The sequence below is a fragment of the Myripristis murdjan genome, chromosome 7 (genome assembly GCF_902150065.1).
Source record: "Myripristis murdjan chromosome 7, fMyrMur1.1, whole genome shotgun sequence".
NCBI classification, from domain to species: Eukaryota; Metazoa; Chordata; class Actinopteri; order Holocentriformes; family Holocentridae; genus Myripristis; species Myripristis murdjan.
In genome coordinates, this window is record NC_043986.1 from 8424631 (window position 1) to 8435575 (window position 10945).

General features: G+C 42.8%; 1 protein-coding gene across 3 annotated transcripts in view; it reads left to right on the forward strand.

Annotated features, from left to right (window-relative positions):
• The window catches only part of sema3b (sema domain, immunoglobulin domain (Ig), short basic domain, secreted, (semaphorin) 3B), a 110434-nt gene extending 101085 nt beyond the window's left edge, over window positions 1–9349 (forward strand). For all 3 annotated transcript variants that reach the window (XM_030055901.1, XM_030055903.1, XM_030055902.1), the window contains 7 exons: window positions 1183–1402; window positions 1567–1658; window positions 1817–1858; window positions 2752–2909; window positions 3103–3158; window positions 5013–5152; window positions 5948–9349. In XM_030055901.1, the coding sequence (XP_029911761.1) occupies window positions 1183–1402; window positions 1567–1658; window positions 1817–1858; window positions 2752–2909; window positions 3103–3158; window positions 5013–5152; window positions 5948–6457 (1218 nt within the window). In that variant the 3' untranslated portion in view covers window positions 6458–9349. The remainder of the gene's footprint in view (window positions 1–1182; window positions 1403–1566; window positions 1659–1816; window positions 1859–2751; window positions 2910–3102; window positions 3159–5012; window positions 5153–5947) is intronic.
• The last annotated feature ends 1596 nt before the right edge of the window (window positions 9350–10945 follow it).

Here is a 10945-nt window from a genome sequence, read left to right on the forward strand (position 1 = left end):
AATCCTCTCTCACGCCATCATCACCTCACTGGTCTGGAAAATTATAGGAATGAATAAAATGACAAGAAAATAGCAGGAAGGGTCATGCTTACAAGTGAATAATGGTATATTATTGTGCATATAAAAAAAGATACAAAGGTTCAAATGCATAAACCTGGAAAGTTCAACAGTGTATAATGTTTACTAATGCGGTTTATTCTGCTGTATATGGCAATATCTTACTAAATGGTGCACCAGTATTGGTTCAAACCATCCTCTCGCTGTGCTATAAAACAGAAAAAAAAAAAAAGAGAAAAGAATCCTGACACTGTTTTAACAAAGACTATAAATACCTTGTGTCATGCTAGATTCCAGTGCTATTTTGGTATCTAGGATATAAATCCAAGAGTGGAATTTTAATTGCAGAAGGTGGCTGTACTTTGAACTGGAGTAAATCTTTCTCAGGTCCTTGTGACCCATCACACCATAATCACCTCACCATGGCCTGCTGGGCTGCGGTTTGCTGCGCCGGGGCTTTGTGTGTGCTTCAGCCCAACTGAAATGTTGACAAGTCAAAGTTTGCATTCCACTTTCCCTGCAATGCAATCAGCAAAACAAATTTACCCATCAATTATGGCTCATTAAGGGACGTTTTATTCCAAACGTGGCCAAGAGAATCTGACAGCCGCCTGAGCTGGTGCAATACTGAGTCCAGGCCTGTGGCACTACTTTAAATCCTGCACAGTAGAAATGGATTGACTCAGATTTTTGAAGTTCTTTGAATTGCTGGTCAGCGGTCTAAATCCTCTTTTAAAAAAAATATGAAACGTGCACGTTCACAGTCACATTCCAGAAGGTCCAGTATGGCCCAATTTGTAATCAAACTTATTTTCATTGGCCTGTCTAAATTAGGAAATTCAAACAAAAGCATCATTTTTGCCAACATCTACATTTCATTAACTGGTGAAGCAATTTCTCAGAGTGGATTGGACCATTTCTTTGAGTTGGGAGGTGGGACATGCACACTGGCAGTCACACTGTTTGTAAAGTTTACTTTTGTCGGTATCTTTTCATATTTCATTTATTTATACCCGATCAGCAAACACGTCACAGTTTTGTTTTTTGTTCAGAGGTTTAGATAAACACAGACAAAACACTGTCTCATGGGTTTATATTCTCGCTATCAACCTCTACCCCCTTCAGTGTCCCAGCAAGACATTCGGCAGCTTTGAGTCCACTAAGGGATTCCCTGACGATGTGATCCAGTTCGCCCGCCACCACCCCCTCATGTTCAACCCAGTCTATCCCCTGAACCGCCGACCCGTTTTTCTCAGAACCAACGTGGACTACAGCTTCACGCAGATCGCTGTGGACCGAGTCAGCGCTGCCGACGGACAGTACGATGTCATGTTTATCGGCACAGGTAATCACCGTCTTCTTTGAGGCTCCTCAACGTCACGGTGAAGGCAATTCCAGACTCTAACAATCCTCTTTAAACCCTTTAGTGTATCTGTGCTCATCAGCAGATACACAAAGCACTGTAAGAAAAATAAAATATTGAAATGAAAAACTTAATCTGCTCTTCAGATAAAGGAACTGTGCTGAAGGTGATCAGCGTTCCCAAAGAGAGCTGGAACAACATGGAGGAACTTCTGCTGGAAGAACTGGAGGTCTTCAAGGTAAGAATAGTATATGGCAATGATAACGATGTTTGAGGTAGACATGATAAGTGTGTGGTGTGTGACACTATGATTTAAGTTTGTGTTCAATAACTCCAAGGTATCCGTAAAGTTCTATCAAGGGCTAATTTGTTCATTTTAATCTCTGTGCTCTTCAGGACGCCTCCTCTATCATCAACATGCAGATCTCCTCAAAACGGGTAAGTCTGCTTTATAGTGCAAAGACCTTGTGTTAATTTGGATTGTAGCTCATGCACTGATCATTTGTCATTGCTTTCAAAAATAAAATTGCACAATATGTTGGACCAAACATCATAGGCATCAAGTAGTTATTTGGTTTGGATTATTAGCTACAGTACAAGGAACTCAGAAGGCTCAAACTTCAAACCAACACTGGGAAATTCTCCACACTGTTGTTACACCCAAAGGCATCTTATCATTCCTGTCACTTAAGCCAGTGGTTCCCAACCAAGTCCTCAAGTCCCTGTCCTGCAGGCTTTTGTTCCATCTTTACTCTTGCACACCTGATCCAGTTAAGGCCCATGCACCTTCATGCACACCCTCTTCAGGTAGATCTGTTTCAGCCAATCAGCATGCAAGCCCTGAAACGGATCAGATGTGAGAGAGTAAAGCTGGAACAAAAACTTGCAGGACAGGGGTCCCTGGGGACTGGGTTGGGAACCACAGCATTATGATGAACTGATTTGTTGACCATGCAAACATACCTTCAAGTTTTGGAATCAGGTCACCGTCTCTGTTAGTTTCATAGTTATGGTTCAATCAATAATTGTGTAACACTGGAAATCCCAGACCCAGATCAGATGTTTTTGAGGTATCCCACTGACAAACAGACACCCAAATAACCAAGCCAAAAAATTCAAAAAGATTTATCTTTTCCTCATGTAAAATGAGTCTCCTGTGAAGATAACTGAGCCAGGGTTCATGGCATTCACTCACAAAAACACAGATCCACAGATTAGATTCATGACACAGTAAATTACCTGTCAGCTGGATTTGGCTGCAGTGTTGGCACACTCATTTTGTTTTTCTAGGTGTCTTTTAAAACTTTCCTCTACCCTCCCTGTGTCCACAGCAACAGCTGTACGTGGGCTCAGAAAAAGGCATCGCCCAGGTTCCCCTTCATCGCTGCAGTGTGTATGGGAAGGCCTGCGCCGAGTGTTGCCTGGCCAGAGACCCGTACTGCGCCTGGGACGGGACGTCCTGTACGCGCTACCTGCCCAACACCAAGAGGTACCAAACAAAAACACTACACCCGAATGACACACCTGTAACACACAAATAAATAAATAAATAAATGACACATCTCTGATGAAAATTCATTAAAATAGAGATTCAGATATGAGGCAGGAGTAGGATAAATTGATTTATGAACTTGAATTCTTGATCCAGTAGAAAACTGCTGTAATCTCCATTAATTTTACAGGCGTTTCCGTCGCCAGGATGTGAGGAACGGAGATCCAAACACCCTGTGCTCTGGAGGTAAGACTCTCTTTCATGAATTTGTTTACTTTTAACAAATGAATGAATTGATTGATTGGTTTTTGTACTGTATGACTGTGTTATATTTCCCATACTGTCATACTGCAAGTCGTTAATGACTCCATCTTTACTATCTCCAAATCTTGATCTAATCTCTCTTTTGTGATGTGACCTGTTGTATCTTAAGTAATTATCTGTAATATTTGTATCTAAATTACCAATTCATTAATGTTTTAATCTATTTGTATATAGTTTTTTTTGTATTCATGCCATCTCTGTAAGCAGTAAAGAGAAACTTCCAACATCAGCTGATCTTTCATTGTCAATATAAATAACTGGAGACCTGTGAAATAACCTGATTATTACTAGATGCATGACACAGATTAAGAAAATATATTACCTGGATTAAATTTTGCAGATAGTTTGCAGATGCATGTATTTTTAGACGAGGTGTCTAACATGAAACTGTGAAAGTGATGCATCCAGTATCTTCCCCGAGAGCCACCAATTTTGACTTTTTATGGACTGCTGTCGATAGATAGATAGATAGATAGATATACTTTATTGATCCCAACCAGGGAAATTCTCGAGACATGTGCAATAAATCAGAACAGAGTTTTGCTCTGCTCATGCTCTCGCTCACAGAGAGACGTCGTGTCTAACATCCGACTGATCCTCGTGCCAAAGCCCAAAATCCGACCCCCCCCTCGCCCTCGGTGACCTCTGTCCTCTCAGCCCACAATACTGGCATTCTGTCACTGTCTGTCTTTCTGCCATATAACTGAATCAGGCTAATCGCTTCTACAGAAGGAGCTGGTGGGTAATGCGATTACATCATGTAGCATGCAGGCCGGTCAGCGTTGTGTAAAACTGATGAAGGCCGAAGTAATTATCTCTGAGCAGAGCGGCATTGCCCCCAAGCACTGATCAAGGGTCAGTTTGGCAAATTCTTCACCAGTTTCCCCTATCGTTTTTTGTCATATTAGCGGATAGAAGTAAATTTGGTCTTCCTGTGATCCAGTTCTGGTCTAATTGTAGTATGTAGCACCCCTGCTGGACATATTAGTGTAAGAAAATATGATAATATAACAAGTTGGGACACTGACCAGATGAGTTTTTGAGGAAATATGCATTTTTCTATAACAACGGTGGCAATTTCCTGCTTGCTCATCCACCAGTAGTGAATGAACACAGGGGACACATTGTATGCGCACTCATGGCTAAGGTTAAGTTTTGAAGCGGATTCGTGGTCATTAGTAAACTTTGTCACTGAGTAATTATCTCACGTTATGCATAACAGCCATTGTGACGCCATATGCGACTTAGAGCGGCCGGGACAAAGAGGGCTGTTGTCTGATGTTGGACACGGAAACACGCTGCCCAAAAATGTTCACATCAAACCTCCTGCAAAAGTGCTGCAAAAACATCAACACACGTTCTTTAATAACACTTCCTAACAGGAAGCTGACGTGTGGTGAACTCTCAGTGGCATACAGAGGCAGTCATCCATCAATCCTGAATAAGACTCCATTGTAAGAATGATAAACAAGACTTGCAAGAAAAGGAAGCATGCATGAAAAGGCCCTGTTTCAAAAGTGTTTCACAATGTCGATGAAAGCTCGTTATTGTGATACAAAGAGATACAATAGTACACTGATTAAAAAATACATCGTATTTACTGGTATATTAATCTGTATAATGGGGATTCTACCTGAATGAACTTCAAATGTGGTTTCCATTAGGCTCAACTTGTCTTTAAATGGTAATTCTGTCCTGTCCTGTGATCTCACGTTAAGTCAAGTGGGTTGAAGCAGCAATTCAGATCCATGTGTTTGTCTATGCTGCCCCCTGCAGACCATCACAAGCACCGTGTGGCAGAGAGGAGGCTCTATGGAGTCGAGGGAAGCAGCACTTTCCTGGAGTGTATCCCCAAATCCCTGCAGGCCCGAGTCACCTGGACCTTCCAGAAACATCCGCAGAACCCCCGGGAAGAGGTGAGGGGGGTGAGAAAGGGGACGGAGGAGGAGGGAAGGGAGGGAGAGTTAGTCGGCCACTGGTTCGAAGTTTTAGGAGACCATGCATCAAAGGCGCATGGAGGAGTGAACAGTGTATCATCACAAGTCCACTAACTGTGTGCAAAGAGTGGGAAGCTGTCTTGCAGAGCTGCTTTAAAAATAAAACCTCTTTGCCCTTGTAAATTATATGTAAATCTCACATTATTTGTATTCCAGGCCATACAAATCAAGATTCACTTACACTCGCTTCTGCAACACCAACTCTCTAACTTTAGCAAATCTAAACTCTTGTGAAAGGTTTTATAAGATCAAGCGATCGTGTTTTCCAGCTAGAAACTCATTAGAGCAGAGAACGCTGCTTTCCTCTTCTTCTTCTTCTTTTACGATATAGAGGGCACTTAAGGATGCAAGGGTGCCAGCCTGTGTGGATTGGTTTTATAAGGCTGAAACAGCAATTTGTGCCCCCAAATTGCTGAATCACTGCTTGTGCGGTGCAGTTTTTAGTGCCAGAATCGGATTTGTTTCTTAGTAAGTTGGTGCCACAACTTGTTTTGCTTTAATTTCTCAAAAAAAAGATGAAACCTCTGCACTCCTAACTCACAAAAAAAACATGTAAATGGCCCTGACAATGAAGCCGTTGTAAACATGGACTTACCTTGTGATCACATCTGCTTGAAAGATAAAAACAGCATTGCCATGTCAGCTGATTTCGGTTCATGTCTTCTTTTTCTTTTACTGCCTCCATCTCATTTTGTCTCACTACCTGTGTTCCAGGTGCGTCTAGATGACCGCATCCTCCAGACGGACCGAGGCCTTCTAATTCGCCGCGTCTTGAAGAGAGACATCGGTGTCTACCAGTGCCACGCCATGGAGCACGGCTTCACCCAAACCTTACTAGGCATCACCCTAGAGGTAGTCCCGTCAACTTCCCCGTCCATCTCCAACTTACCCTCGGAGCCCCCTGTCCGATTGGACCCCCGCAGCGGAGGCGGGCCACCATCCACTAATCAAAAGCTGTGGTACCGGGACTTCATGCAGCTGGTGGACCACCCTAACTTGAGCACCGTTGACCAGATATGTGAGCAAGTTTGGGCGCGCAAGAGTGCCGGCGACCAACCGGATAAGAGTTTCCCCGCGGCAGGGAAGCAGGTCCCGCCTCTGAGCCCCGTGGCCCGCCCTCCTAACAAGAAGTGGAAGCATCTTCAGGAGATAAGGAAGGGGAGAAACCGCCGAACCCACGATGGGAAACCGAACCCTCGGGCGCCACGCAGCGCGGGGGAGTAACAGCGGGCGGAGAGAGTGATGGAGAGAGAAAAGAATGACTGACACAGAGAGAAAAGGAGGAGCGGAGAAAGGAGGATGGAAAGAGACTGAGAGACCAAGAACTACTGGAGGTGTTGAAATAAACGCATATACAGATACACCCACTTCACATACACACACACACACACAAACACACATACACACACAGCACCTCCTATGTTGTGAATATTTATCTACGGATGCCCCCACTATATTCTACCCCGATTTCCCCCCAACCAACATCAACAAAAACCCTTGATTCCCCAGTCCTCGTACCACTGGCCAGCCCTGCATGTACTGCCTTACTGCCCACATTGATTCTGCACGACCCCTTTACTGTCCCACTAGCATAGCCGAGTGTATAAGCAGGTGTACTGGGCGCATACCCGCCTCTAACTTTGAGCACAACGCTTACACTCACCGATCATTCCCATTGCAACTGACTAAAGATGGATGGTGCGTTCACAGCACAGGTTAACCGTGTTTTTGTCTGGGTATCTAGATGCTAACCCAGTTACCAGTGACAGATACTGTATGTGGATGGTGGTGTTCGGTATAAACACCTCCACTTTGGACTGCACCACTGCACCCCTGATCAAAAGCTGCCCCAAAGTTGTACGGATGAACTCCAAACCACTGCAGAGCGGACCAAAAAGTTGGACTCCAGGTGTCGCAAAACATGGATAAGGGTGTTGAAACGTCAACATATCAACTGGAACAAACTGGAAAGCCACGGCCGACGACTGGAATAATGCAGCTGGAATATTATACACACATCACTGGTCCAATACGGAATACAAATGGGCACACGCGTATGGAGACACATGCACATGCATCGGCATGCACGCTGACACAAACACTGATGTCCCTTGACTTTTTGGACAACAACAAAAAAAATATCTATTTATATCTTTTCGACACAGTTCATCCACTTTCTCTGGTATTCTGTGTGCACATGTCTTCAGTGTCCTCACAAGTCCCAGTTTTGTTTTTTTATGCAAGGTACAAAATGCAGTCATGGTCGAGGTAAAGCTGCGGTCGGGTGTCACAGCACGTTGCAGAACCGGCTCCTTAGGCACAACGAGGCATGTCACAGCAAAATATATCACAGTAACAATGCAGTCATGGTTTATACAGCAGTCGTAACTGGCCGGATGTGATTATATCGCTTTATTGGTCCAAAACCACTAGGAAAGGAAGGGTGGACAGACTACTGGCATTCCACGGTGAGAGAGGAAGGATCAGACGTTTTACGCGGTGAAAGCGGGAGCACAAAGGTGTAAACCTCTGTGTCGTGATTGTAAAGTAAATCAGCGCCCCTTTACCACCGTCAGACTTATCTAAACATGCTTTAGATAGGTCTATGCAGTGTCTCTCTGCACAAAGACAAAAATTTCATGTAGAATTGGAAGCAAATACGTCAAGATGTTTTTGCATCCAAAAAAAAAAAATCCCTCTTAAATCCACAATTTCTTGCTCCAGTACCGGGCTGTGTTCAGTATGTCTCACATTTCTACAGTATTTGGGGATCATAAGGAGGGACTGTGAATATGGTGATTTGACTATGAAGCATTAACATGATGATGATGATGATAATGAGGAGGAGGAGGAAAGTGGGAAAGTGAAAAATGGGTACAAGATGCGTCCCTTTCTCAGCAAGTCCTAGTGGACTCAACTCAATGACAACCCATGCTTTTGGGCTACAGTACAGTATATTAGCATGATATTTATGAGTGAAAATATGATTTTTTTTTTTTTTTTTTTAAATAATTCTAAGAGGTACTTCCGCTCCTTGCTCTTTTACACTGTTGTTGCGTATGTTGTTTGTGATAAATAGATATATGCAAATGATACCTGGGGTGAGTGTGTCGGCCTCACTCGCACACTGACAAGTGACTCTTCATCCAACATGGTTTTAAAAAAAAAAAAAAGAGAGAGAGAGAAAACAAAAACTTGTCCTCCTGCGCGACTCACCTTCATTTCCACTCTTTGCAAATAATCTTCCTCATGATTTTTTACACTCTTGTGGTAGCATCGCAGTCATTTCCGGTTGAATATCACCATCATTTGCTGCTTAACGATGTCATCTCCTTCTACTGGGCGATAAGGACGATAAGGTCTTCCTTCCCTCTGTCTATAGTCCTATCTCTCTCTGTGTATTACCTGTAAAGAAACCCTGTTTGTTGGTTCTATGTGATAACATGGTGTGTGTAGCCTGCCCCCCAGTGTCCATTGTGTGTATAGGCCTCGGTTGGAGAGCCTACCTGTGGTACGATGGCGTATACTTTATATCATAGTCTATCCATGTGACAGAAAACAGCTGGCTTTGTAAGATAAAACATGCTTTTTATGTTTTGCTCTCATGAAAATTTCAATATACCTTTTATGATGGATTTAAAGGCCTGGTTTGTGCCGCCGCTTGGGATCAGATACACTGTGAGCTTTGTTTTCGTAAAGGTACGAAAGGTGCAAAAGTGATGTTGTCATTTACAAAATACAAGCAGGGAATACAATCATGTTATCTTGGTTGTTTTAGTTTGCATGTGCGTTATAAAAGTATGCTTTTCAGACAATTTATGTGAAAAAAGGGTGTCATCCATGTCCAAAAAGTCTTCATCAACTACAGAAAAACCATGTGCCAAACAGAGGAAACACAATCAGCCGAGGAAAATGTGTTCAAGTCTTTTGGAAACAAGTCCCCTTGGTCCCACGTGCACGCAGCACAAACTAGGCCCATGAATGGATTTTAGATGTATGGAATCATTGTCGTTGTTATTTATATACCTGCTTTATAAAGATGTAATTAACTCTTTAAACTGAACTGAACTGAACTGACTGACGCCTGTAAAAAAAAAAAAAAAAAAAAAAAAGGGACACTCGCAATTTGACATCACGGCCAGGAACCGAGGAGTCGGTCGCGCGACGGTTAAAGGAAAATGTCGTGAGGTTTTAACTGCTGAAATCAGTCAAACACGAGCCCCAAAGCCCAAACGTCATCCCCTCAATTGAATTTAGACTACTAAACTCACCAAAACTAAAAAGCCAATTACTTCTTTCTTTCTTTTTTTTATTTTAATACAACGTCTTTTTGGTGGCGATGTCAAATTGGGATCGAGTCTCCCTTTTAAGCCGGCTGTTGTTTTGTGCTCTTTTGAAATTGCATGACCAATGTTAGTGGCTATATGCGTTTGACAATGGTGCGGTGGACAGAAAGAGCGAGAGGGGGGGAAAGAGAGAGAGAGAGAGAGAGAGAAAGCACAATGTTGAATATTATTATTATTATTACTATGTATTTATGTGCAAAGATAAGCTGATAATATGTTGTGGTGGATTTTTATTTTTCTTAAATATGTAGATTTACATCTGTACCTTCCATGTTCTGCTGAAAAAGGACTCATCCTCAAGACTGTTTATCTTTTTTCTTCTTCTTTTTTTTTTTTTTTTTTTTTTTTTGTATATTGCAACCAATGGGGAAAACACTTCCTGAATCCAGTGTCCAATTAGAATCGTCGATCACACAGCCCTCCAGTCGACACTCCTGTTGTATCCCATGCCATGTGACGCACCCCTGTGTGATAGCTCATAAGGAGAGGTGTGTGTGTGTGTGTATACGTACGTGAGAGAGTGTGTCGTGCATGTGCTTGTGGTTTGTGTGTGCGAGCATGTGTGCGTGTGTGTGTGTGTGTTTCGGGGGAAAGGAGAGCTCTGTATATACTGGCTGAGGAGCGGTGGTGTGTGTGTGTAGAGCGGTCTGTTGGTGAAAGTTCAGAGGTCGAAGGCCAAAGTTCATGTGGTGCACTGTAATACTCCCAGAGGTCTTTGTGAATTGTCGTGTCGGATTGTTTTTGATTAACACAATAAAAAAAATACCCAGTTACTTCAAGACAGGATTCTGCTGCTTTCATTTGGTCAACTTTGAAGGTGATGCTTAAAAAAAAAAAAAAAAAAAACACCTGTGTCATCCGTCATAGCTTTAAAGGAATATTTCACCAAAAATGGATATATGTGTATTCATTTACCTGACCCAAATTGTCTTGAATTTTGCAGGAAAAAGGCTTTAATCTGACAGCCAATGATCAAGTGGGCAGGTCTTTAATTCAGTGAATGTGCAGGCCACACACACACACACACACACACACACACACACAGTTTCTTTATGGAAGTGCATTGGTTTTGGGATGTACCGAACGCATGAATATAGGTCTAGGCTTAGATAACACTTATTTTGAGAGTTCAAAAGTGATGTTTTCATGTTTCTTCTGCTGCTTTTTTGGCTGAAGCTGCTGACATTCTAAGAGAAACAGCTCTATAGTTTTTGGGAGCCTTCATTCTCAGCGAAGAATACGATTAAAACCTTTATCTCCGCTCTTCATGCCTCACAGAGGGCTCCAGGTGGTTCAGCAGGGCGATGACTTTGAGGCGTACAGGGCGATCTGGGTGAACATCAGCCCCTCTCTGCACATCCAGACA